The 27309-nt window shown below is 40.8% G+C and overlaps 1 protein-coding gene across 5 annotated transcripts in view; it reads right to left on the reverse strand.

The window, feature by feature from the left end:
* Positions 1–27309, reverse strand: part of NPNT (nephronectin) — a 65249-nt gene that overhangs the window by 25533 nt on the left and 12407 nt on the right. For 2 of the 5 annotated variants that reach the window (XM_080915495.1, XM_080915493.1), the window contains exons 3-5: positions 8566–8658; positions 5439–5531; positions 1066–1185 (exon numbers count right to left, since the gene is read on the reverse strand). In XM_080915495.1, coding sequence (XP_080771621.1) covers positions 1066–1185; positions 5439–5531; positions 8566–8658 — 306 coding nt within the window. Of the gene's footprint in view, positions 1–1065; positions 1186–5438; positions 5532–8565; positions 8659–21924; positions 21976–27309 lie in introns of those variants that run through there. The other 3 variants (XM_080915492.1, XM_080915496.1, XM_080915494.1) reach the window with 3 other exon arrangements.

The following is a 27309-nucleotide window of genomic DNA, read 5'->3' on the forward strand; positions in this document are numbered from 1 at the left end:
GTTAAGGGCTCTTCCTAACCAAAACACCAAATTAACTGGCTCAGCTCCATATCCAAATCCCCATTGAGCTTCACAATGTTAGAGGGCTCTGGAACCATGGTTAAATGCAACTAAAATACATTTTCATCAACCAAAAGTTCCAGTGATATGTCTGTATAGCACTAAATAAAAGTAGCTACTATTATTTTTTTAATATAAAATTCAACTTAGTTAATTGGTAATTAGGTAACCATAAAAAAAAGGGTAACTATTTGTTGATTATCATAGAGACTTAAGTTCAATTAAAATTTCAGGCTACAGAGAAAGTTAGGGTAGTGAGTGACCGTCTTAGAAATACATTCCAATGATAACAGAGAGCATCACACAATTCTCTCTGATAAAGACCCTCCAAGATCTGGAGATGTAGCTCAGTTGGTAGACGCTTGCCCAGTACACATGAAAGCTCTAATTCTAGCAACTCATCAAACCAACTAGGGCAGTGCATGCCAACAATCTTAGCACTTGGGATGTGGAGGGAGATACACACACACACACACACACACACACACACACACACACACACACACACACGCAGTGTGTTCAAGGTTAGCCTGGGATATGTGAGACCCTATTTATTTTAAAAAATCATATTTTTCTGATGTTATTTTCATTTCCACTTACAATGTTTTTTTAAATAACTCTTAAATCACCCTATAAAAATGAACCGAGAAATATTTATGAACAGACCGATGGATTCTCTCTTAGCAATGCCCGAGTGATCGTTAAAATTCTTTGACATGGAGAACAATGGGGAAAAACATGCCGAGAAAAACGTTAGAAAACACAGTTCCTGCTCTAGATACCATTTATAAACGTGTTTAATGTTTTCTGGAACAATAAGAGGAATGCCACGTATATACATGTGCACGCCTTATTTTGATCTTTAGTTCCTCGGACATGCATACAAACACTTTCGTGCATCCTGTTGGGTGGAGATGAAGAGACGGCTTTCCCAAAGGCTACTATCAAAGCATGTCAGAAATCAAGCCTAGAGCACTTGGAAAACAGTTAAGATTCTTGACATACTTGAGCAGGACCCGTCTGGCATCAGCATGTATCCGTTGAGACAGTAGCACTTGTAGCTCCCGAAAGTGTTCATGCACCTGTGCTTGCAGGGCCGCGGCTTCAGGCCACACTCGTTTAAATCTGCGGACAGTGAGGGTGAAAGCGGACACATCAGCACTGATGGAAGATGTTCAAAACGCTCCTCGGTGGGGGAAGATGAGGGCGGAAAACGGGTCGAGACAGTGATCACTTCCAGGACAGAGGTCTATGCAGATCATAATTCGAAAATGGCACTGGCAGCAACCAGATGCTTAGGGACCTCCGAACCTTAAGGCTGGTTGCATCCCAGTGGGGAGCATTCGCCCCACAGACCTGTCATTCTAATTATAGACCTGTCTGTAATTCCTATTGAGAACTGCACGCTCTTGGGTGAGTGACTGCTACTAGACTCACGATACCTACACTTTGCCGTTAGAACCCCTCCTGCTAATGGATTCTACTGAAAAGGGTGCTACATCATCCTTCTCACGTCATAGAGAGTATGCAAATGTTAGAACATCAGAATGATCTGCCCCGCTCAAAGGGCAGCTATGTTTTCAGCAGGGAAAACACATGCATGGATCAGACTGACTGTTATTATGGTTTTTTTTGTCCTTGTTCACCTTGATAGGTGCTATACTGACTTTGGATTGAAAAAAAGTTTAGATCCCTACTTACTAATCCATTCAATTCACAAAACAAGTTTTTAAAGCTTTTCAACATTTTTTCATTCCTGTGGCAGTTAAGTGGAGCATGTGGGAACACTAGGGGACAAAACATCATTATGTATTTTATGTTTATTGGCTGAAGTATCAATGGGACATTAATGAATTCCACAATATAAAAGTTTTCCAGCACAATTTGTATACTGCCTGAAGTGAACATAAAATTCACAATGACATAAAACAATGAAATAGTAATGCCCAGAATATAGACCTCATTAAAAAGAAATGTGACCACATGTTCAATTTGGAACCAGAAGCAAAAAAATGCCTGATTACCATAATTTAATTATCAATTTATCCATATCACTGAATAAAAATACAGATAATATATCTAGCTACAAAGCTGTTTCCTAAACTATTCAAAATTGAATCTGACCTATTCCTTTACCAGAGGTCTGTGATAGCTCACTGAAATGTCCAGTTTGAAACACCATGTTTTAAACTCATCAAATAAATAAGACACTTGGTCTATTTTTCTGCCCTTACCACAGTATAAGCACATTGGCAACCAGGCAAATTCTAAAAAGCTTAGATAAACACAGCAAATACCTTTGCCATTTCTTATGTTTTCTTCATTTTTTTTCTCTTAGTGTCTGTCTCTTGCCCAGTCAAAGGTTTTCAAAACAGAACCAGATTTTAAGTGTTTTTAAAAAGAATCCTTCTTCATAGAAGGTCCTGAGTAGACTACTGTATCAAAACGTTGACTTCTATGTCTGTTGAATGAACGTGGCTGCCTGAGGTGAAATTCCCCTGCTTTTTCATAGTCTTCTGCCTTGTATTTGAAATGGCACTCATCATTTGCATAAGGAAACTCTGTCTTAGTTCCTAAAAGTTTTCTCATCATCTTTAACATCAATCCTGTGAGTCATACTGGCCTTTCTGGCTCCCTGGAGACAACCCAAGAAGTGCTTAAAAAGCTGAGGATGAGAGAGGGTCTTCTTTCAAAAGCCACAAAATAGAATAAGTAAGATATGACTCTGAAATTCAAGGCAAAGCTACGGATGTCTTTTCGGAGTGTCAGTTAAGATTCCCCAGTTTATTTTTAGAGAGCAACAGAGAGAAACTTGTGGTGGTTCCTTACCGGAACCAGCAGCTGTTTATAACTAGGACAAGTTCATAAGCCAAGAGTACTTATGCTAGTGAGAGTCACTCTGACCACCAACCCTACTTTAAGCTGGAGCCAATTGGAGGCAGCACCTCCACAACCTGGTCCAGTGCTGATCAGTGAAGCCCTTTTCCTGCCTTTGGTTATCTAGCCTGCTTGCCAGAGGTCTTAAAGACTGCCTTTAATCCATATTTATCTTTTCCTTCCCATGGGAAAAATGCTTTGTGGATAGGAATCATGAAACTGAAGAGATATAAAAACTAACAGTTGTGTTAAGGATGCTGAAGGGCAGCTCTCCGGACTTGGTGGCTCTGGTGTGGTGCGGGTGAGGAAGGACTCAGTTTTCTTTAAGGTGCTGGTCATTGGGAGTTTGACTGTGCTCCCAGTAGCACAAAATGGTCTTGGTTTTTCCTCCTCCTCCTCCTTTTCTTTCCCCTCCTTATTTGGGGGTGAGTCACAAAAGTTGGAGGACTGGGAAGTGTGATCAGGGTTCATGAAGTAAAATTCCCAAATAATCAATAAAAATATGCAAAACAAACCGAACTGCCATACATTTTTAAAAATCTGAAGATTTGCTCTATGACAAAAAAAATATATGATAAAGGAAGAAAACGGAAAGCATTTAATGGGTAAACATGAGGAGATGTTGGTTCTATTACCTGATATTAAGAGCTATGTAATAATTCAGGCATAAAGAAGCAACTTGAGAAATTGCTGTGGCAGCTGTTTATGGGCTGGCTAGCATTCCCTTGACAGGTGGCTGGTATAATATTAATACCCACCTCCAATCCACCCACAGTGCCCCTTAGCAGACCACTACAGACAGAACACAACAGGGTTCCAGCCTGTGAGGACGGAACTCAAAGCTCCTGGCATCTCGCTGAAGAACCTCCTTGCCCTCCGTTTTCTTCAGAGCTTCTAGTCTACAATTATCCCGCCTAATTTCTGTGTTGACCCAAAGCCTTACAGAACTGAGTTGCTGTGTGATAAATGTGGTACTCACATCTGTATTTTTATCACATCAACTCAGAAAATTTAAATGACACTTTCAAATTACAGTAAATGTTCTTATTAACAAGCACGAAAGACTCCCCTAGATCCTCACTATCTTATAGAAGCTTAAAAGTTGGTAAATGTGTTCAGAAATAAACCTTCATGTTTCCTTTTTAAGGTTTCTTTAATCTTACCCTGGAAGCATAGTATAGATCTATAATGAAATTATAATGAACTCTATCATGCGCATATCTTATACTAAAGGATATAGTTTTACCCCTTATATTCAAACACTTTAAATACTACGCATATAATTTACAAAGAACATTATCATCATGGCTATATTTAAGCAGGCTGCTGGATTCAGGCGCTAGGAGCAGGAAGGTGGGGGTGAGAAGGGAGCTGGTCCAGAACAGGAATGCAAGCCGCACAGCATCATTATTTGACTTCAGGACAAAGAGTCAGAAACTGTATTAGCATGCAGACAAAGAACAGTAGTTTGAAAACCCGGTTAGTCCTCCACTAAGATGGCCACTGGAGTTTACAGAGAACCACTTCTGTTCGACTTAACGCATTTGGATGTTTTCCCTTTGATACTTCAATTGGATGATGTTTCAGAAATCTAACCTTCAAAACTTTACCTCGCTAAAGGAAGGTCACAGGGGAATAAGTGTCTAGTTATCAATGGCCATAACACTGTTAATTATGAGCCACTCTAAAGTGAGCAGCACTGTTCTGGCCCCTTGTACAGAACAAGTACGAATTTAGCAAGTTGCCTATCAGCAGAGACAACAATTTTTCACCAACTACTTCAGTTATTCTAAGTTAAGCGTATGAGTGGGGAGAGATAAAATCTAGAACTAGAAAGTGATCCTACCACTTTACTTTCCCGCAGATTTTTCCATCACGGTGCAGACGACAAAACAGTCCCAGGTGAACAAGTCCACAGCAACCCCACAGACAAGCAGGGCAGGAAATACCTTCCTGTCCCCTAACTACACACTATCTGTAAGACTGAGATGCTTCCAACAGATTGCCAGTGAAAACCTAATTAGGACCAGAGCTCCAGCCTTCGGCCATTACAGAATGTATGTCAAAAGAAAGAAGCCAAAGTGTGGTCTGATTTCTAAACAAACCTAAAATCTCATATCCCGGACAGTAAGAGAAGGGCATTAAATTTCTTTTAAGTTTTACCTAGAAAAACTCACCCAAACCCATACCTTCGGAGAGGAATTGTTGACTTCTTCTACCTATGAAAACAAAACCTATCTTGTGATCCGATTTTGGGAGAAGGTTTCCAAACTGAGAGAAGAGAGGGGAAAGTAGCCATCTGTGATACAGGAAGAGGAGAGAAAGCTCCCTGTTTTCCAGGGCACAGAGGATCAGCAACAAGTGACAACTCTCACAGCTTGCTTCACATGCTCAGGCTGAAGGCTGGGCGTCCCTGTACTAGTCTTCATTGCGAGACGTCACATAAGTGCAGGTAGCCTTGCAGGTGGGAGCAGCGACCACCTAAGACAACGTACGCTCACCCCTTGAAGGTACACTTGTGGCTTGGTGATCCCGGGGTTGGAAAAGAGGCTGTTCACTGCCTTGGTCAAGAGGAGTTGGGTGGAAGGGCTCATCTTCACAGCAGGGAGAAGGTAATAAGAGTCAGCTTTGAACTGATGTCATTTTTAGCCCTAAAAATCTTCACAAGTATACATTAAACAATTACAAAATGTTGATGAAGCTATATAGGGCTCTGTCTACTTCACAAACAATTTCCAATTGTTTTCTCTCTAAAAACTTATGAAAGTTACCTTTCATTCCATAGAAAAATTATAAATTAACAATCCACCATTTTCATACCATTAAAAAACAACAACAACAAAATAAGACAGCATGTCACTTTCATCAACAGGATCTAGACAACAAAACAAAAATATTATATAAATATTGACATAATCAACTAGCCCTGTTTAGAACATGAAAGTTTAAATGACCAATTTAAGAATTATTTTGTTACATTGCTAATAATAGTCTAAAATATTCCCAAGTAATACACAAATGCTCATTTGCAAATGGGTTTTACCTGATTCATAGTACAGCCGACCCTCATGCTTTTATTAAAAAATAAAAACGTACACCAGGTTTGGTTCACATTGAATTAGAATGCACATTAGACGATAACTGTTGCCATGGCTACCTAACCAACTAAGGCGACATGACTGGGCTCAAAGCTGAATGTCAAAAGGGAAGGAAGCCTCTTGGCTCTCTGTTACAACGCACTCTGTTTATCAGCCTCTTAACCTTCTAAGTCAGTTGTTTCTGAGGTTGGAACTTTTAGAAAGCAAGGCTGTTGATAATACCAGAGTTAGGGTGAGAGCACTTACAAGTGCTCTCAGCAGGCAATGGGTGTACTGCTGTGAGCAGTACACCCAGATTTAATGTCTGATTCTACATTGTGGTCCTGTGCTGTTCTTTCGCTGGGATGAGGAAACCAACATATGAAACAGAAACCAATCCAAAACAATTAAGTAATCAATATGTATAAATGATTTCTTTTAATATTAATATGAGATGTTCATTTAAAAATGTCTTAATTTCTAAAAAAAAAAAAGACAACCTGATATGTTTACATGTTAAGAATCTCCAGGTGATATAATAATTTACATGCCAGAAGGAATTCTCCAGTGTGCCAGCTGTAAAATCATTATTTATAATGGTGCTCTTTCTTAGATGGGGTGGATTTGTTTGGGTAGAGATGCTTAAGGAGAAGGAGATAGGTATGAATAGCATTATTGGCAAATAACAACGGGAAAGCAAATGATTAAATATAATCTTGTCAGAATTTGAGTTTGAATTCCATCCACTGTAAAAGTCAGCATGTGTCTTATAGAGTATGTTAATGATTTCAAAACCCTGAGTTCATATTTGATCTTAGAGCACCAAGTCCAGAAAATGACCACAGGGAAGAGCAAATACCCCCAGGTCATCCCCAGATCAGCCTGGGTATGTAGACTGTTAAATCCAGCCAGTTGAAAGCATAGCTTACCCTTCCGTTCTGGTCATGCCCAGGTATCTTTCAAGTACTAGTGTCTGTTACTCATTCAAGAGCTTTATTCAACCAATCAGGTTTCCTAGGCTGCTTCTGAAGCAGATGTGACTTGTAGTGAGACTACCTTACCCCAAGGCTTAACTAATCGTTTGCTAATTTCCAGCTATGTGAGATTATTTCCAACTTGCTGCTTACTGACACTTCTTTTCTTGAGCAAAAGAAAAGTCTGTTGACTCCCTGTATCTCTGAGGCATGCTTTCTACTTTATGAAAATGCGTAGGCCTAGATAAAAGCAGTTAATTTATTGCATGGCGAGTCTGCACAATCTGCTCTAGTGCAGTTTATAGGACTCCAGGCTGAGCTCACACTTCTCCAGGTCATTCCTTCCAGCTTGTAACCAACCGGCTTTCTATGGACTCAGACTGCATGAGATGTGATCCTAAAAAGTCTCTTACCTTCCTCTGACTCTTAAGAGACAACTGAACCTGCCATTCAGTTAATGAGTAGGTGATATGCCTTAGCAAATATGAGTCCCACGCTAACAGTCCTTAGGAACCCAGAAATCAAAGAGGCTGCAAAGGTCCTTGCTGCCTAAGAATGAACGGTGCCTGTCGGGAATGCACCCTGACTGCTGGTTTTGCAGGGATGCCAAAATCACACATTTTAAGAACATAAGCTTATTTGTGTGTGTGTGTGTGTGTGTGTTTGCAAGTAAAGCATGAAAGTTACCATTAACGTTTCTTTCTTTTCAGCTTTTTAACTCTATCAGTTGAAATTTGCAGGGACAGTTCATTAAGAAGAGGAGCCTCGTGTGGAAGGCTGTGGAGGAAGAGTGAAGTAATCAAGTTTACAGTTGTAACATTTCACTGAAAGCTAGCACAACAAAATGAACGCAGACTGTGTAAGTCATAGCTCAGAACCAACACAGCTTTTCTCAACTAATTCTGTTCGCTCCAGCGAGACACCTAATGTCGCTGACCTTAGGTCTCTTCGAGTGAAAAATGTGATCAGTTTTATTATTATCTATATAATTAAGTATGACAAATGGAATTCCTCTCCCTAAAAGGTTTACAAACTCATCAGTGGAGAAAGAAGAGATTCTAGAATGTAAGACTTTAAAAATCATATGTATGTATGTATGTATGTATGTATGTATGTATGTATGTATATATGTATGTATGTATTTTTATGTTTTATTTGTGTGCATGTGTATGAGGTGGTGAAAGTGCTTGTGCCATGGCCTTAGAACCCACATAAATGCCAAGGGATAACTCTGTAAATTTAGCTCTCTCCTGCTGCCTTTTCGTGGGTTCTAAGGCTCAAACTCGTCACCAGGCTTGCCCAGGAAGAACTTATTTGCTGATCCTTCATGGCCCCAAAATATAGGAAGTAAACCACAGTTATCACCATTGGTTTCTTCACACACACAAATTTTAATGAGTATCCAGGAATACAAGTAAGTGAACATCCTTTGGGGAAATAAATATATTTGCCTAAGATACTATTTTTAACTCTTTCCTAGCTGGGAGAAACAGCTATGAAAATGGCTGGGAGTGGGGACTTGGAACTCGTTATATGTCAGACAGAGAGGTGCCAGAGCTCCCACACGGTTCGCCTACCTTGGTTGCAGGTTTTCCCGGCAAATCCAGGGTGACATTTGCACTTGTTTGGCCCGACGCACTCTCCGTGTTTGCACTGTGGTTGGCACACAGCTGAGGAAAGAGGACAGTGCGTGTCAATCCCGGATCAGCAGCACAGCCCCCATAAAACACTCAGGTCACAGACCAGTGTGAGGATACAAAATTAACAACTTACAGTAAAGTAGCAAAAGTCATGAAACCACTGTTACTTTCTGCTGCCTACACTACAATGGATGTATTAATCAAGAAAGGCAACACATACCTTTACAAAAATGTTCACACACAATTCCAAAACTCTCTCAAGTACATGTCAACAAAACATTTAGTCTGCACTTTCTGGGTTTCTATGAAATCAATAGGGTTTTCTAGAATGTGACTTGGTAGAAAAGCACTTTCTTAATGTGGGAGACCCTTGGTTTGACCAACATATGGTCAAAAACCAAAAAGACATAAACTTCTTATTAAATAACAATGCATTATTTTATAAGCAATCATAGCCCAAGAATAAAGTGATAAAAAATGAAACAAAAAGGAAGTTCTTCATCACTTCTACTCACTGATTCTCTCCTCATCTCCATCTTTCTTAACCCTGGCACGCATTGCAACTTTCTTTTTTTCAATTTATAATGCCTTCCTGTATCTCAGCAAAATTGAAAGTTCCCAGGTTAACCTTTTTCTTCTCTGACAACCACATTCACTTCTCAAGAATGCAAGTCTTCTCCCAGCCCAGAAGTTTACTGTTTGTCTTGTATCAGTGGTATTTCATGGAGATCCTTTGCAAACTGGGGGCATCTGACAATGTCTAAAGACATTTTTGGAGTTTGCTGGCAGATAGGGCACAGACAACATCCTACAATGTTCAGATATCGCACCCAAAAATAAGTTACTTAAATGACTCCAGAATGCCATGGAGCCAAGGATGGGAAAGACTGCTCTAGTAAACCCAATAGGCTCATGATGTTATTATACTGTAGATACTACCATATGAAAATTACAGTATGATTTCTGACTTCAAGAAGCTGACAATCTATTTAAAAACAAAACCATTCCATGTTCCTTTTTAGATTTAAAGTGTGTATGTGTGTGGTGTGTGTGTGTGTGTGTGTGTGTGTGTGTGTGTTTGTGCATGAGTGTGTGTACTCATGTACATGTGAATATTGGGTCTGAAGAATCCAGAAGAGAACTTCAGATCCCTTAGAGCTGGAGTTACAAGCTGTTGTGAGCCACCTAACGTGGGCGTTGTGAACCAAATTTGGGTCCTCTGCAAGAGCAATTCACACTCTTAAAACACTGAGCCACCACTCCTGCCTCATGAAATGTTCTCAGTTCATGAACATAATAGTTAGCAAATACCCAATGTGTAAAGGGAACACCTCACATGCGCTTGGACAAAAGTCTCACAAAAACAAGTGAGCTAGATCGTGAAGCCTGGGAACAATGAAGACGGAAGATCACCCACAGAGAGGAAAAATACACAGCGAAGGTCAACCAAAGGTGAGAGATCAGTCGAGAGGTCTGAGTAGGTCTGACTAGCTAACAAGATGGGTAACTGCTCCCAGAAGAAGAAGAAGCAACTGATTGTGCCTGGAATGAGATGATGGTGTTCCTAAACTATCAGACTGAGGACTTTGCAGGAAATTGGAAGTTCTTGTGAGACTCTCAGGATCAGGAGACTTACTGTAGTAATTAAATATTAAAGCTGTAAGGACACCAGTGTAGTGAAGCATTCAGAGGTAAATGGAGCAATCAAGTCTGAGAAGTTCAAGTTCAGGCTGGACCTAGGCAACCAGGACCTGTGCTTGGGACAGGAAGAGATGAACTTAGGTTAAGCAGCAAGAGCAAAGCGGGTTGGCCTTGAGCTGGGGGCACCGCCATCAATCATGCCTCTGCCTTCTGAAGCCTTGGGCACCTGGTCCTTCTTTCAGGCCTTTGCTGTGCTCCTTTCTGGGTGCACTTTCGGTTTCCTCAGACGAGTCTCAAACATTCCTTGACACTCCTGCATCTGCCCCTACACCACATGCCCTTACTCAGCTCTCCCTGGTACTCCACAGTAGGGACTGCTCTGTCCCTCTCACTGTATTTATTGTGACAAGTAAGCCTGCTGACTACAATCCCTACTGTGGCTTCAAAGCCCACAGAAGAGGATGGGCAGGCAGGATGAAGAGAAAAGAATGTGGAGGTTTCTTAAACTCACACTTCAGACACAGACATGCATACATTCCAATGGGGAAAGACCTGTGTTCGTTTCTCTGAGAAGCCAATGAACTTTCCAGAAAGCTTTTCTAGTGTTACTTCCAGTGAATAGTAAACAGTTTATACTAAGTGAAGATTTTTAAAGGAAGTTCTCCAGACACAGTTCCCTGTAATATCTAGGCCTCATGTTCAATAAATGCAAGTTTGAAAAAATTCATTTTAGAAAGAAAATATTCCAGGACTGTTAAGATGCATCAGCAGGTAAGGGTGCCTGCCATCAAATCTGATGACCTGAGTGTGATCTTAAGGACCTACACTGTAGAAGAGAACACCAACTCCCAACTTCCACAATTAATCCTCTGACTTCCACAGGTACTATGGCGCATGCGCACGCATACCTGTGGAAGTTTTTTAAGAAGACTGCTATTCCATTGATTATAACCTTTTCATATATGAATGTAAACTAAATAATTAAGTCTTTTGAGGCACCCAGAACATTCTATCTTTCTTAAAAAGTAACATTTTATATTACTTTTTGTTATGTATGAGTCAAAGTAATGACTCCCTAGGCTAGCTGGGGTGTGAAAATAGCTTTTAAAAATACCCCTAAGCACGTGTTTACTTGAAGGCCACTTAATGGTACAGACGTGAGGTCTCCAGGTTGTATTGCCTTTGACCTCTGAAAAGCTGATGGTTATCCATTTATGGTTTGGGGTGCCTTTTACTCACAAAGGTTTTTTTTTTTTTTTGTCCTCTCTCCTTTTTTATTGGCTCTCAGCAGGATGCCCTAATCTTAGAAGCATCAAATGTACACATTCTAAGAGGTCAGGGCTGTTAATGGTTCTGCTACATTTGGGGATTCAGCATTTTAAAGAAAACTGCTGATTTCATTTCTACCTAAAGTTACCAGCAGTTGCAGATCACCAGCAGCGATTAAACGTGGTAGAGTACACACGGAGCTGACACAATCAGTTACTTACAAAACTTTTCATAAAAGACCCCCCCCCCCCGCACGCTGATCTTGGTTTTAGGTCTGGAATAGAAGTTGGCAAGTAAGCATCAAACATTTATTAAACTTGATACACACATACGGATAGATAGGGGAGTGACTAATTTTGTTTAGGCCATGCCAGAGGCCAGGATTAGAGAATTTCAAAGTGTGTGGACTACTGCAATCACAGAGCCTTCAGTCTGAACTATGGCCAAAGAAAGCAAATGTCCAGGGGACAGTTCAGTAGCGACTAGAGGCAAGGACTTCCCAGTGTGAACAGGTGGAAGAGGGGACAGCAGTGAGGGGATCCTCACCTGGTGGGCCATGTCTTTGTAGGCTATCCCCCAAAGTGCTTAAATGAGATGAAAACAAGCCCGGGTAGATCACAGCAGGCCAGCAGGATGCTTTGGATCCCCGCCTTTCCATGTTCTTTTTGCCTTTCTACAGAATGTCTTTGGTTTTTATTTCATAGTGGAGGGTAAGTTTACAATGGAAAATTACATTTTCTGTTCTCCTTGGCAGATAGGAGTAACCAAAGAACTCAAGTCTGCCTAATTTATATATAAACAGAAGTCACCGAGTGGAGCCATTAGGATGCTACTTAGGAGAGTTTGTCTGTCTGTCTATGTTCCTGCTGGGAATGGAGAGCTATGGCTCTCTTCTGACCAGTGGCCTTGAGAAAAAAGAAAGATAGAGAAGTATTCACGACATTAGCCCCATTCCTTCTTCAATTGTCCCGCCCAGCCAAACACAACTCCTGACTCTGGAATACACTGGGCTCTCTAACGTGCACTTAACAACCTGTTCTTATCAAGACAGACAAGGGTATTTTGTTCTGCCTTTTTGGATACACAGTTGGAAGTCCTATTAGTAACCTCTAGTATGGAAATATAACACACCCTGTTTTTAATATCAGCAATGCCACATATTCATGCAAGTATGCAAAGAGCTCCAGAAAGTGCATGCCCATTTAAAAAACTATACAAAATTGGTTCCCCATCTTTGTGTAAACTGGCCTGCCTAGTCATAACAAATTCCATTGAAATGTGGCTTAAACTATACTTCTCAGTGACTTGAGGCATCCGCCTGACAAAAGCAGAGAAAGGGTAGATGGTCTGTTTTCATCTTGTAGTAATCTTCCAAACAGGAAGATAATCAATAGAAGATAATGCATGGAACGCGGAAGAAATAAACTACAGGTAATCAGAGAGGCCTACCTGGGTTCTCTGATCTCTGTGAATCAGGAACAAGAGAGACTGACCACATTCAATGGGATACTATACCCACCATATTCATATGGTTTCAGCTCAGCAAATAAAGGTCTCATAAGGATCACTGATTGATTTTTATCCCTTCAGGATCAGTACATAGAGGTACATCATGCTCAAAACATGCCCCCATATTCCTGTCACATCTCTGGGGTCATTGAGTAACTGCTAAGTCATTGTTTTGACTAGAAAGAAAAGCAAGTCTCCACATTCAAAGCAAACACAGTTCTTCTATACTCCGAGTCCGTGCTTCTCACCTGTGAGTGTATTCTGAAATTGTGCTCAGAGTCATCCTGATGGTTCTGGCCAGGATTCTGAAAGCTCAACTGTGCGTTCTTGTTCTGACAAAAGAAGTGATCTATCTATGCAAAGCTGGGAGACAATTATTCTTACGTATTAATTGTATAATGTTTCATGACCATGTGAACTACGCTGGCCATCAAGAGTCAATGTCTGGATTAATAAGGACAAGTTGAGGTGCTAAGAGGACAGATGTTTAGGAAAGTGACGAGGACAAAGGCAATCCATGTCCTATCCTTGACTAGGGTTTTCTAGTATCCTTGAGTACCGTCTGTTGTGACTTGGTGTCACGCCTTCTCCTCCAGGTCATTTTCCTTAGGAACATGTTGACAAAAGGCACTCAAGAGCAGAGAAGAAAGAACAGCCGAAAAGCTGACTGTTAGAGAGCTCCCATAATTCCCAGACACTCTATGGACTGGATTTCGGTAGATTTGGGGGCGGGGCAGAGATGCAAATATGAAGAGAATCTCATCTGCAAAGCACAGTTGACCTTGGAAGAGAAAACATTACTGAAGGCTATGTGAAGTCCCTCACTGCTTATTAATAGAACCTAGGAGGAATGAAGGCACAGTTGATAAAGATCTGCCGGCAAGGGCCCTGAGCCCTCCCATGCAGAGCAAAACCCACCAGGCAAGACCTCCAGAGGAGAACAACTCTCAGTGTGCCCCAAACATATTAACAGTATTGTTTATTCAAACATTAAATTCCTGCTGCAATTAAAAACAGTGTCAAGTACCCTTGACCCATATCTAAAAAACCATCTAGTAAATGTCCTCTTGGACACTAAATTAAAAACCATCTCAGGTGGCTGAATTTCTCCTTGTAATTCCCATATAAGGCCAGAAAGACATGGCCATGATCGCTGACTCGGCTCAGGCTAAGTGAGTTGATGAATTTCAGTAAAAATGTCTTGGTTCAGGCCAATGATCAATCTACTCTTCTGGTGAATTAGAAAGAAGAGAAGGGCCAGCGTGTGAGGTCATTTGGAAACAGGAGAGAGAGGTTATGATAAAGTGCTAGACAGAAAGGACTGAGAGTTGGGAATAGTGTTCAAACGCATAATGGTACTTAGTGAATTTCTAAGGGTAAGTGCCCTGAAGAAACAGTCTATCATTTCCAAAGATTCTAAGGGAACCTGCTAGAGTATTTTAAAATACAACAATTTCTTTATTCTATTGCTCATTGTATTCTCTGAAGCTTTAATGAGGTATTGCTACATCTAAGGTATTGCTACATTTTTTTAGCTTTTTGCAAAAATTGGCATTACCATAATTAAAATTGTAACTAATAATCAGCTATAGTCAAAAAGGCTAGAATCGATAAATTGATACCCACTTAGAAAACAACGTTAAATAAATAACAATGCCTTCCAAGAATTGTCTGGCAAGAACTTACTTCATTTTGTGTCTCTGAGAACATCCAATTCAGAGGAATTTCTGCAGTATTCCTCTCATCCTTCACTAATGCCTTTATTTATTTCTGGAGAAGCCCAGAGGAATGAAAGTGGCCACGTGTGCATCTCCATTCAGCTTTTGTTTATCATAATTCAGTACTCTGCCTTTGCACTTCAAAAATCTTCCTCAGGCTGGAGAGATGGCTCAGTGGTTAGTAGCACTGACTGCTCTTCCATGGGCCTGAGTTCAAAAATCCCAGCAACCACATGGTGGCTCACAACCATCTATAATGAGATCTGATGCCCTCTTCTGGTGTGTCTGAACGGCGACAGTGTACTCACATACGTAAATAAATATTTTTTAAGGCATTAAAAAAATTATCTTCCTCTAGGTACTGGTGTCATGTTTTCAGTTTACTTGAGACTTTGCTCCTGTGTTCACCGAGACAGAGTGGAATTTAGGGTAAAGCCAAACCAGACTTTAAGAACATATTCATCTGGAAAAGCAGGTAGTTGTTTCCTTGTTAAGTGGCTCTCTGTAGCAGGGTTTCTCTATCTTCCAAGAGGGAGCCCATGGCCCCTGAAGAAAAGCTGCAGCATTTTTCAGAGGCAGAAAGCAGAAGGACAATTTCAGAAGGTTGGAGGTCTATGCAAAACAAGTTGTCTTGGTGAGTTTCCCTGGCTAGATCTGGGACGGCAGAAATACCGAGAAGAGTAATGATGCTGATGCGTAATAACTGAAGGGTTTGAAGAGATCCTGAAGACAGAAGAGTCTTGCTGCCTCCCTGTAGGCGATGCCAGGTAATGTGTAAGGCACATGATAGAACCGGAAATGCGTGACATCATTAGTACCATTGAGAACACGTCAAAAGAGAATCTACATGCTGCCAGAATGTGCAGGCTCTTCTGACACCACTGGGGATCATCTACCCATTCATATAAAATGTTATTAATAAGAACTCGGATGAAACGTCAGTAATTACAGATGGAGTTCATGGATATCTACTGGCATCTTTCTCCCTTCTTTTCAATTGAAACTTTCTTGGGTTCAAACACACACACACACACACACACACACACACACAGAGAGAGAGAGAGAGAGAGAGAGAGAGAGAGAGAGAGACAGAGACAGAGACAGAGACAGAGACAGAAACATAGACATAGACATAGACAGACAGACAGACAGAGAGACAGAGAGAACAAGGATACCTAGACTGACGTTCTTTGACAGTTGTTGCTTGCTTTCCTGTGTGTTTTTCCATAAGTGTTGAGTGCAGATGTTAGAATAAGACAGCTGGGGAAATAAATGAACTTTAAAGATCACTCAGCTACCTTCTCTCAAAGACAGATGAGAAGCTAAAAAGTCACTGCAGCACCATTTCTCATTTTATTTCCTAGAAAGCTCCCAGGACTCAGACCCCAGGTTTACTGAGAGAACTGGAAGGAACTCTAGGGTAAACCACACAGAGCGACTACCATCTCAACGTGAGTTTTCATTAAAACAGCATTCGTAGGCTGGCAAAGAGGAGACGCCCTCTCTCCGACAAAGGATGGATGAGACTAACCCCTGCTCCTGGGGCAGGTGAGTCCAGTAAGGAGAGATGGGAGCAAGCACAGACGTCAAGAGAACAAATGACCCAGGAGGGGCAGTGATTGGTGATGAGGGTTTAGGAACGAGACCAACTGATGTAGAAAGCAGGGCTGCCTGATTCAAAGAAGATCTTTACAAGACATCAGCTAGCACAATGCAACAATTCATCGGGAAATAATAAAACACATTACAGTATTCCAATTAGCTTAAATTCACTATATCTATTTTAGTGGAAGATTTGATCCTCTCCAAGGGGACACCAAGCTCACTGAGCCGTGTTCACAAAGGACAGAAAAAACCTTAATGTAGCTATTTTTTCCTTTGGTAACAAAATCCCTGTGTTCAAAAGGTTCACTAACGTGTGAATCAAGCTACACATTTATTGTTAATTAAATCAGTATTAGGACTGTGCCTACACTAATATGATGTGAAATATTTATAATTTTGACTGATTGGACTTCTTTTTAAAGAAAATTATTAGTTGTTCCCAACTTGACTGACTACAAAAACCCTTAGGCAAATCTTGATACCCTAAACGTCCATTAGTACAAAGTTAGTTAAATAAAAGGGCACAATGGTCCTTTTCCCTCTAGTACATGGACATCAATCCAGGCCTAAGCCACCATTAGAAACCCTGCTTAGACTCTGATTTTGGGATGTTCTCCCTATATTCACTCATTAACTCCCTTCATTTGGCTGTCCTAACTATCCTTGGCTGAGCACTTGGGATAGCATTCAAGCCATATCGTTTGTCTGAATTCTTCCCCAACCATGAGCTTCATGTGCCACGGCTCCCAGGAAGCAACACTCTAAAGGCTCTGTGCAGTCACGTGGAATGCCACTCCCCTCGTCTGCAAGACTCTTATCTAGACAGGCTTCAAGACCCAACTTTATCTTCGCTATCTCCAAGATTTGCTTTAGCCTCTGGTACTAAGAACAGCCATCTTCGGGGCATTTTCTAAGCCTCTGTGTTTATCTGGTATAAATCACAAATGCATACATTTACATATACATATTCCACAGAATATTTTAAGGGTTTCACAAGTCTAGCTCCTAGACCTTGAGTTCTTTAAATATACAAAAGTTCCTTTGAAGAAGACAGCCAAGACTGGTGTACAAGGTGCTGAAAGAACACAGCAGGATTTCTCTGCATGGAAGACAGAAAGAACTGCCTCCAGGATTGTGCACTGAACCTGAAAGTACTAGTAGGGATTTATCAGGGAAGGGGACTCAGAGTGAGCATCGTAAGAGTGGTCAGGAAGGCACAGGAAGCAGCAGAGGCTCTGCACCTAAAGGGGCAGTGCAACAGAGACAGACAGACAGACAATGTATGCTCAGTAGAGTGAAAACATGTAAACTAAGTTCTTTTTTTTTAACCTTAAGAGTTACAAGAGAGGCTGAGTAAAGTTGTTCATCTTCATATTTAATTGTCTTTCCTAAAAATCTGCTCATTAAAATTATATTTCCTTCATATTTTTGTTGTCAGGTTCTCTACAAGACTCTGCCTGGCCCAGAACTCAACACATAGACCCCCCGCCTCTGCCTCCCAAGTGCTGAGATCAGTTGTGTGTGCTACGAGACCTGGCTTCTTCATAATTTTGATTCCTATAATATAGAAATTCCTATCCCTTCACATTTAAAAGCTTATCAAGCTGACTGGACGTCATGCTGCAGAAGCTGCTGGCCTGGGTGGATGGTGTCTAAAACACTGGCTCACCTCCAGGAGCAAACACTCCAGCAGAAGAACTAATGCTGGTCCACACACCACCAGAATAGCAGAGGGTGCATGACCCAGGCTCCATGCAAATGTAGTGAGAGCGTAGAGAAGGAAGAGAGGTCAGCCAAGACAGTAAGGACAGCATGCAAAAGAAAGTGGGGTGTGAGCTGAGGTTTGACTGAGTCAAGAAGGCATACAAATCCTGAAATCAACCCCGCCGGTCCTTCCCAGCAACCACTCGCTTTCCTCCAAACATTCGTCTATAATTAGAAATACTAGTGTCATGAAATAGAAAAGGCCAACCAGAGGAAAGAGAATCTGCTTATAGAGAATGACTTTTTTCCGCCCTTGGTATAAAGAGATGCTGAATCATTGCTTCCATCCTAAGGTGGGCCAAGGGTGAACTGGACGGCACTTTCACACCAACCAAACAAAAGCTTTGAGGAAACACTTCAGCAAATATGATATGATTTTGCCTACGGCACATTTTTCTACTTCAAGATGACCCTCTGTTAGGTATTTGTGACAATTAACAGGTTGGCTGGAAAGGTCCAAGGTCACAAAGGAAGATTTAAGTAGTCAGTGGTGGGAAACCCAGAATCACCCTGTGCCCGCCAGACTCTGGAATACCTCAAATGTTTCCATTTCAAAGTTTCACAAGTGTTCCACATTGAACACATCCCAAACTGATGTCAACATCTGCACCTTCTCCCGTGTCCTCTAGTTCACCAAAGAACACACGGGAGACTTTTGAGTCCTTGGTTCATTCTTGATTCATTCTTCCTGACCGTCTTCCACAGCAGCCGCTTGTTTGGAATGAGTATGCATCATTCCCTGAGCTGAGTGCTCTGTAAATATCTTCTCATTTAATACTTACTTAAAATTCCAGTGAGGTAGGAGTCTTATCTGCCTTTTGCTAAAATGAAGTTGTACTCAGATCCTCAGGAAACCCCACCCACCACGGCCTTCCCTGAGTCCCCACCCATTCTGTTCCAGGATTTTTCAATACCTTACTATCCTTTCTATTTCCCCCACTACTTACAACCTCGCTCTGTAACAGTTCCAGTTCTGAACCTCAAATAGTTAGTCCTTAAACTGCCAGAGAGGAAGTTCCAAAATCAGCCCCAAACCTCAAATGCCAGGCATTCGCCCCGAAGGAAGTGAGCCTGGGTAAAACGGAGCACATGTTCCCTTCACCCAGGCTGCTGCTTAACCCACTCCAGCCCATGGGTTCCCTGAAGCAATGCCAAGTTACTGATTTTCAACAGCGTCCATGAAATTCACATTTCCTGTGAAATACTGACAATTTCAAAAACAGGCTAAAACATCCTGACCAGAAAGAAATTCACCTTTAGCTTAGGTTTGGCTCATCAGCACCAGCTCAGATGGCCTAAAGTAGTCGAAATTTCCTTGATTAAAGTCTTTACCGTGGTCCTGTATTACCCTGCGGTCAAGGCTAATCTGCTTAGTATGACATCAAAGGCTCCTGAGACATTCCCACTTGCTCCTCTTAGCAGAATCCTTCCACTGCTGAACTGGGTTGGCTTCCGAGACCTTTGTGCAGTTTATTGTTTTCCAAGAATGCCTTTCACTTGTCTTGTCCACAACACGCCTCGTTTACGGTGCTGTCCACCGAGAGGCACACTCACAGTGTCAAACACCATCTACACCACACTACATCTCTCATCCAGTGCTGCCTTAACCACTGAGGCCGAGCTCAAGTTCAAGCGTGTAATTCTCTGTGTACTGAACAGATGATCTGACCAAGCACCGTGGAGCCTAAGGACTGTTCATTGCTCCTAGTCAGAAGGAATAGACTCTTCCCCTGAACTTCCTCAACTCTTCTTAAATTGTCATTTATTGGTACTAAGGGAGGAGAGCCACACATGTGAGGGCATGAATGCCACAGGGTGCATGCACAGTCAATCCTTTCCTGTCTACCTTTACAAAGCTTCTGGGAGTTGAACTCAGGTCACCTGCCAGTTGGCATGTGCCATGGAGCCATCCTGTCTGCCCGCCCTCAACACTTCATCCCTAACCTTTTCCTACTTTAGAATTATAAATGGAGTAAAGACCAAAGTCTTATATGTCTGAGTTCCTTAAGAGCGACAGTCCATACTCTTCATCTCTGTGCACCCCTGCCTCCTGACTTTAGCTCCTAGTAAATCATGGTAACTGTAAATGCTAAGGTTCCAGAGGGCAACTCTACTGCCTTCTACTTACTTTAAGTACAAGCACTGTGAGCTACCCAAAACTGTTGCACTGGTTTTCATGCAAAGACAAGATTCACAACAGGGAAAAGAAGTGGTACCAACCGAAGACAGCCCTCCAGCAAAGTGCTTTATTCTAGCAAGGAACAACTAGAAAAATGCCCTGCTTCCTGTGAACTCTTACAAAAGACAGCCATGGAAAATGAAAGGCAATTTAAATGTGCCACGGTCTTCGCCCTACAATGCAGGGAAACACAGCTCAGAGCTCTGTTTGTGATCTTTGTTTGGACGAACACATTCATCAAGAACTGTTTAAACATTAGTTGACGTGTCAGTGTGAATGGAGGATGGGGGAAATATCACAGGCACCACTCCTAGATCAAAAGCTTCAGACATTGACTACGGGGTGGGGGGAGACCCAGGGAGGAGCCCTCTAATTGGCTATCCAGTATCAAGTGGTCAGCCTTAAAACCATGCACATACAAGCAACACTAAATGGACCAAGAAGGTTGCATTTAAAGTTACTTACATACACATATGTAACAATAATTAAGAATTCTTAAGAATTCATCAATATAGGGGGGTGAGAGAGGTTAAAGGAAGGAGAGAATAATGTAATTACGTCTTACTTAAAGAATTTAAAAATGAAATTGTTCTCGAATGATGGATCCAGAAGTCCACACCTGTAATCCCAGTCCTTGGATGTGGGGGGTGGAAGAGTCAGAATTTGACGTCAGCCTGGACTATATAGAGTTTGTTTAGAGCTGACAGGGTATGGGTACATACAGACACCTGACTACCTGAGAGGGAAGGGGGAGGGAGGGAGGTGGGGAGAGGGAGAGGGGAGGGAGGGGGAGAAGGAGAAAAGAAAAGAAAATTTGTTTTGTAGCCAGCTGTCTATTTATGGTCAGAAATCTGCCCCCACAAAAGAACTACTAACTTTTTCAGCAACTGTTTCCGTTGAAATCCTACCTTTAAACTGTCTTCAGGGACGTGGAACACCTCCTTCAGCACCCATGCTGTGTTTCCTCCTTAGACCTCCCAGCACGTTGTACTTTGGTATTACCTTACCCAAACTGTTTTCTGAAGTTGTGAAGGTCGTGCTAAGTAACCCTACTCAGTGCACATTAACCAAGAAACACTTTTGCACCGAAGCATCAGGATGAAGGTACAGTCCACATACAGCTTGTTGTTTGATACAGGAAAAATATTTCTTACCTGAATTGTTCCACGGAGAATTAATAAACATGAAATATAATTCCCACAGGTTAGTGAAGGGCTGGTGTTAGTAATTTCACTTGGTAGACTTTGTATACATACATATACATTATAAATATACATACATATGTGCTTCTTTAATTATTAAAAGTTTAAACTATCTTTTAGGTTAGGGTGGCGGTCAGTTTATTAGATTTGTAAAACAAGAGGGAGAAAAAAAATTAAAGGGAAAGTTTAATCTAACAACTCAGTTAAAGTTAGCTTAGCATAACAAAGAGGGGAAACAAAAAACAAATTAGAACACCCTACTTCACTGTGGATTAGAGTTTCCCCCAAGTAAGAACTCAAACCAAGTAATGTTAAGCCTTCCTTGTAACTTTATAAAGTATCATTTAGATGTTATGGCCTTCAAGACATATATTAGCCAAAATTATGTCAAGAAATATGTTCCTCTAACCTTTGAGCTGGCACCTTATCCTTGCTAGTCTCTGCCTTAAGACGTAGAAAGCTGCAAAACAAATGGCCAAAAAAAGAAATTCCAGATCTTTTCTCTGTAAGGAGGCGGGGCTCAGGTCTGACCAACTTGTTACATTCCGGGAGACTTACACACATTCAACTTTCAGTGCTTTTCTGAAACAACAAAAAAAAAATCTAGGACATGTTTAAAATAGTAATATTTTAGTCATCATTTTGTTATTACAAAACATTTTGTAACAAAAATATTAAGCAATAATTGAAGCTACACTATTCTTCTATAGTCTAAGTTCTTCTTAAAACATTTTTTAAACATTTTTTTAAATGTGTGTATTGGAGGAGGGGCATGTGCAGGTGTACCACAGTGTATACATGGAGATTAGAAGTTAACTTGTTGGAGTTGGCTCTCTCCGTCAGTCCTGTGGGTCTCAAGGATCGAAGTCAGGTCCCCAGGGCCAGCAACCAGTATAATGAGCAACAATGACAGCCACCTACATTCCAAATTCTAATGAACTATTTTAGAGCTTTTACAACACTGTATCTTTCAATGCTTCATTTTTAAAACACTGATTGTGGGTTTCTAGAGTGGGCTCCCTTTTATTTACATCAATTTTGGACAAAGCAACTGAAAAAAAAATGACCAATCAGTACCCAGGCTGGTAGCTCATATGTCACTTACCTTTTCTCATTTACTGCATGCTCCTTTTCTCTCCAGCTTTGGGGAAAACACATTAAAGTTTCTCTTCTTCCCCTTTTGCAACACTGTCTTCTTGCATGGCTGCTTTCGTTGTCAATAGCAACAAGAACTAACTGTAAAACCTCAGCCATTTCCCTTGGAGATGCATAAATATCCAGTTCAATGAAAATTAACGGGAGAAATCTAAAACACTGCAAACAACGGTCAGTGCGTGACCGGCCTAGAGCCCTGGGGTGAGAGAAGAGACGGTTTTATTCCATCTCTTTTTGGAGGAGTACCTTCCCTCTTCAAAACATAAAACACCCACTTTAACATATGATCACTTGTGTATTTGTCTAATTTAAGGGAGTCTTTTTGTGGGGTAATGGAAGAAAAATTTGCAGGACATATTTGACTCAATCAAAGCAATAATTTAATCATCCATCCAGAATGATTGCAAAGTATCATTAAAGGCAAATATTACATTTGTTTGCTGGATTTTTGTTTTGCTTATATGTGATCTCTGTGCATGCATGCACACATGCATGTGTGTTGTACGCATGAGTATGGGGATGTGTGTGCCAGTACATGCAGAGGCCGGAAGAGGACACTGGGTGTCTTCCTCTATTGCTCTTTGCCTTACTGCCTTGAGAGAGTCTCTTACTGAACGGAAGCTGGTCCTTTTGTTCAGGCGAGGCTGGCCAGCCAGCATCTCCCTCCTGGAATCTGCCCGTTTCTGTGTCCTAATGCTGGAGTTACAGAAACGCACCATCAAGCATGGCTTCTTGTTTTAATGGGTGCAGAGGATTCAAGCTCTGGTTCTTCTGCTTAGGCTTATTGACCAATCTACCTGCAAGCCCTGCTTTGCTATGTTGTTTTTTTTTTTTTTTTTTTAATGTTGGTTATGTTTATAACTTGCATTTTGCTTTTATTGCCTTTCATTTTAAACTCACCATATGTTGACAGAGACCTATTTGTTTAAATAGAATAATGAAATGTATTGAATATTATCTAAAGAAATACTGAAGATAAATCAAAGTATAAAGAACATTCTGAATGGCATATTTAAAAGTTGGGTTTGTGGCCATGATTATGCATGAGAAAGAAAATGTAAGAAAATACTATTTTTTAATGCATTCCATAACCAACTTTGAATAATTTATCTGCAAAAATATTTCAAATTGTTTTAAACAAAAGAAAAAAGTCATTAGAGGATAGAAAACATCATTATTTATAAGCTAAATGTGTCAGTACCAAACAGCCCAACATCTCTGTATAGTCTATTTCCTTATAATAGCTCAAGGTTGGGTCACATTTTTCTTAATTAACATGAGGTAACCTAGAAGTACCTGATTTGGTAAATTGATTGGCACCAGTATGCAGACCTCTTAAGGCTTCTAGCTTAAATCTCAGTCAATGTCCCACATTCTAAAATTCACATTTTAAGAAACATACAAAACTTCTTTTTAAGTTAAAGAAATGTTAAATATGGGATAGATGGCTTGCAGAAAGTTTCTGTGGTCTAATCTCTCCTGATAGTCAAGGACATTTTCATAGGCAACATACAGCACGAGGTTTGAAAAGTTGTCAAAAATACATTCCCTGCCTGTGCTCGGTGTCTTTAGTGTAGTGTGAGTGTTGTGTGATAAGCCCTCGAATGGAGTTCATTTGGAGCACATTGTAGCACAGGAAAACCTGTCCTGATAACTGCTCCCCCCACAGCTACTGTAAAATGGCCATGGGTGTTAAATGGATTCAACATTGCCCACAAACCTCCGTTCATCTGAGACTTCTGATAATTCACACTTTGCTACATGCCCTTAAAATTAATAAGCACGTGGGTAGGTTCATGAAACAGTTACACACTAAATAAACTATTAAGTGATTAGCTGTTCTTGTCTGCTGAGAACAGCTTTGTGAATTTTCCAAAGGCTCAGACAACGTTAAAGATGAAGGGGAGATGTGCTTCAGTGGTTAAGTGTGTACCTAGCATGTGTGTGTGCCCTGGCTTGATCTCCAGCAATGGGAAACAATCTCTGAGCCAGGCATGGTGGTGTGCACTTTTGATAGCAGTACTGAGGGGAAGGGGGTGAAATAGAAGGATCACAGTGGGAGCAGTAAGGACAGAAAGAAGGGAGGTAGGAGAAGAAGCCAGTCAAGGGATAGGGCACAAAACCTGAAGGTAGGAACCGTGCATATCTGCTTGTTAGCAACTTAATTTACTGTAATGAATTGTGGGCTGCCCAACTGTTACGCTGCTTAAAACCTTTGGAAATAAACAATTAAGTACTCTACATTGGGGTGGCGGGCACATTCACCACATGAGGTAGACTGAGGAACCTCAAATATGTGGCCCAACCAGCCAGGGCCCAGTTCCTCACAGTGACAACTGCGAGGGACAGGCATGAAAAAGAAAGGAAGACATGTCGTGCCGGCCTTGAGCTACCTGTCAAATCCTAACCACTAGCCACAAAGGCTACAGACTCTCAAAACCTCTCCATGTCCCTCCCTTAAACTGTACAGTTCTCATTGTCAAAGACTTGGCATTAATCTGGGGAAATCTCTTCACAGTCAATTAGTGGACTTGGCACAGTTACACACGAGCATGCAGAATGACAGACAGCAGAACACAGGCATTTACGAACGCAAGAGCCCAGCTCTCAGGATGCTGCTTCTCCATGACCGTTAAAGATAAAGAATTCATTAGCTCAAAGAACAGAGCACTTAGCAACTGTATACATTATTTCTTTGTAATTTTAAACTTTTCTTTCCTAAAAAAAAACTGTTATAAAACCCAATTTTAAATACAAAAAAAAATAATAAAACAGCATATCATAGTTTTAATACCTAGCCATATTTAGATAGATACTAAAAAAAGGTAAGTAATTTAATTCATTGATGAATTTCATTCCAATTTGAAAAATAAACCTCTCAAAATACCATAAAATGTAGAAAACATAAATACCCCCTGCCTCTCTCCACCCCCCCCCCATACATACTTATAAAAATTAAAAACTGAGGTTGGAAAGATGGTTCAATAATTAAAAGCATTAGCTCCTCTTCCAGAGGACTCAGATTTGATTTCCATCACCTACACAACAGCTCACAACCTTCTGCTACTCCAGTTCCAGGGGGTCTGATGGCCTCTTCTGGCCTACATGGATACCAGCCTCTTGATTACTGGGATCAATGATGTGCACCCCCACGACTAGGAAGAATAAAACTGACTTCACAAAGTATATATCAATCTAAGGATTGCTGAGTATTTTTTCTTCTTTACCATAATGGAATAGCTCCTAATGTTTCAGAGTCCATGAATAACATCTACTATGGAAGGCAACTCTGACATGCCACAGGATCTGATATCTCATTGTGGTTTATCAGGGAAACAGCCAGAGAAACTGGACAAAGTTCTAGAGAATTTATGCCATGACCCCACAGAATGAGTAAAGAGATATTGACCAAATTATTTGGCTTTAAGTTTTACTGACAAAAATCATCTATATCAAATCCTTAGTCACAAATCGTCATTTCCCGAAGTTTGGCACCTACCCTGACTTTGGTATAAAAAGCTCCATTGGTTAGTGAGGCTATTTGTTCTTCAGAAGCAGCTACCATACTCTAAAGGTAAAAATAATTTTGGTATTTGTGTCTACCTTCCTCCACCAGAATTATATTGCTTTAAAATTTTTATCAGAATAAACTAAAACTCAAATTCCTTATAAAAAGATATTGAATGAATGAACAGAAGATGCCTGTATTTACTACCCACCATAATAACTCATTTGGGCTGTAATATAGTCCTCTATGCTGGCTTTAATAGGAACTTTATTATGAGCATAATTTTCTCTTTAATTACATATTAATAAGTAAGAGAATAAAAAAACCAAAACAATGTTATAGTACATTAAAGTAGAAATTATATTAGGTATTACTTAATCAAATTGGTATCACTTAACCAAATGTTAATAACATATTCTTTTTCCGTAAATACAATTACTTTGTCTCTTGTCCTGACATGTTCCTAGGGAAGGACTAACAACTACTTTAGACCAACTTGACTGGTTTTTGTTTGTTTGTTTGTTTGTTTGTTTGTTTGTTTCTCCTCTATCTAAACTGTCTTGGCTAATGCTAACACCTCAGTTCTCCAGGGCTGTTCAAGGTGAGAATGCACGCAGCTCAGATTACAGCTTTATGTCTGGGGACCAGGAACCTCTGCCTTCCCTACAGAGATGGGGTCTTCCTGGATTAGTGCCCTCTCAGAACACACACTATCTTTTTGTTACTATTTGTACTTTTATGATGCTGGTTTGGTTTCAGAGCATCAGAAAGAGTAAAGGAAGGAGACATGGAGGAGGGGGAAGAAAGAGAAATTTTTATAGGGTGTGTGTGCACCAGGATTTTGGGTCCCATTGTCAAAGGAGCTTGGTAAGGAGTCCATGTGGAGCAGCCTTTCCTCACGCTACAGTGAACGGTGAAGACTTTAGTTTAGGTTCAATACATTCCTCACACTCTGCTTCCGGTCTTGTCCCCTGTGAGGGCACTGTTGCTGGCTTCACTGCTCATTAACCATGTGGTGGAATAAGGCAGGTAAATGGTGTCTGGATGTAATATCTGTATTTGTCTCTTTATTCCAAACCACAGTGAGCTGGTGATGAATTTATATGCTGATATCTAGTGAGTATGAATTAA

This window comes from Micromys minutus, assembly GCF_963924665.1.
Source record: "Micromys minutus genome assembly, chromosome: 4".
Classification (NCBI taxonomy): Eukaryota; Metazoa; Chordata; class Mammalia; order Rodentia; family Muridae; genus Micromys; species Micromys minutus.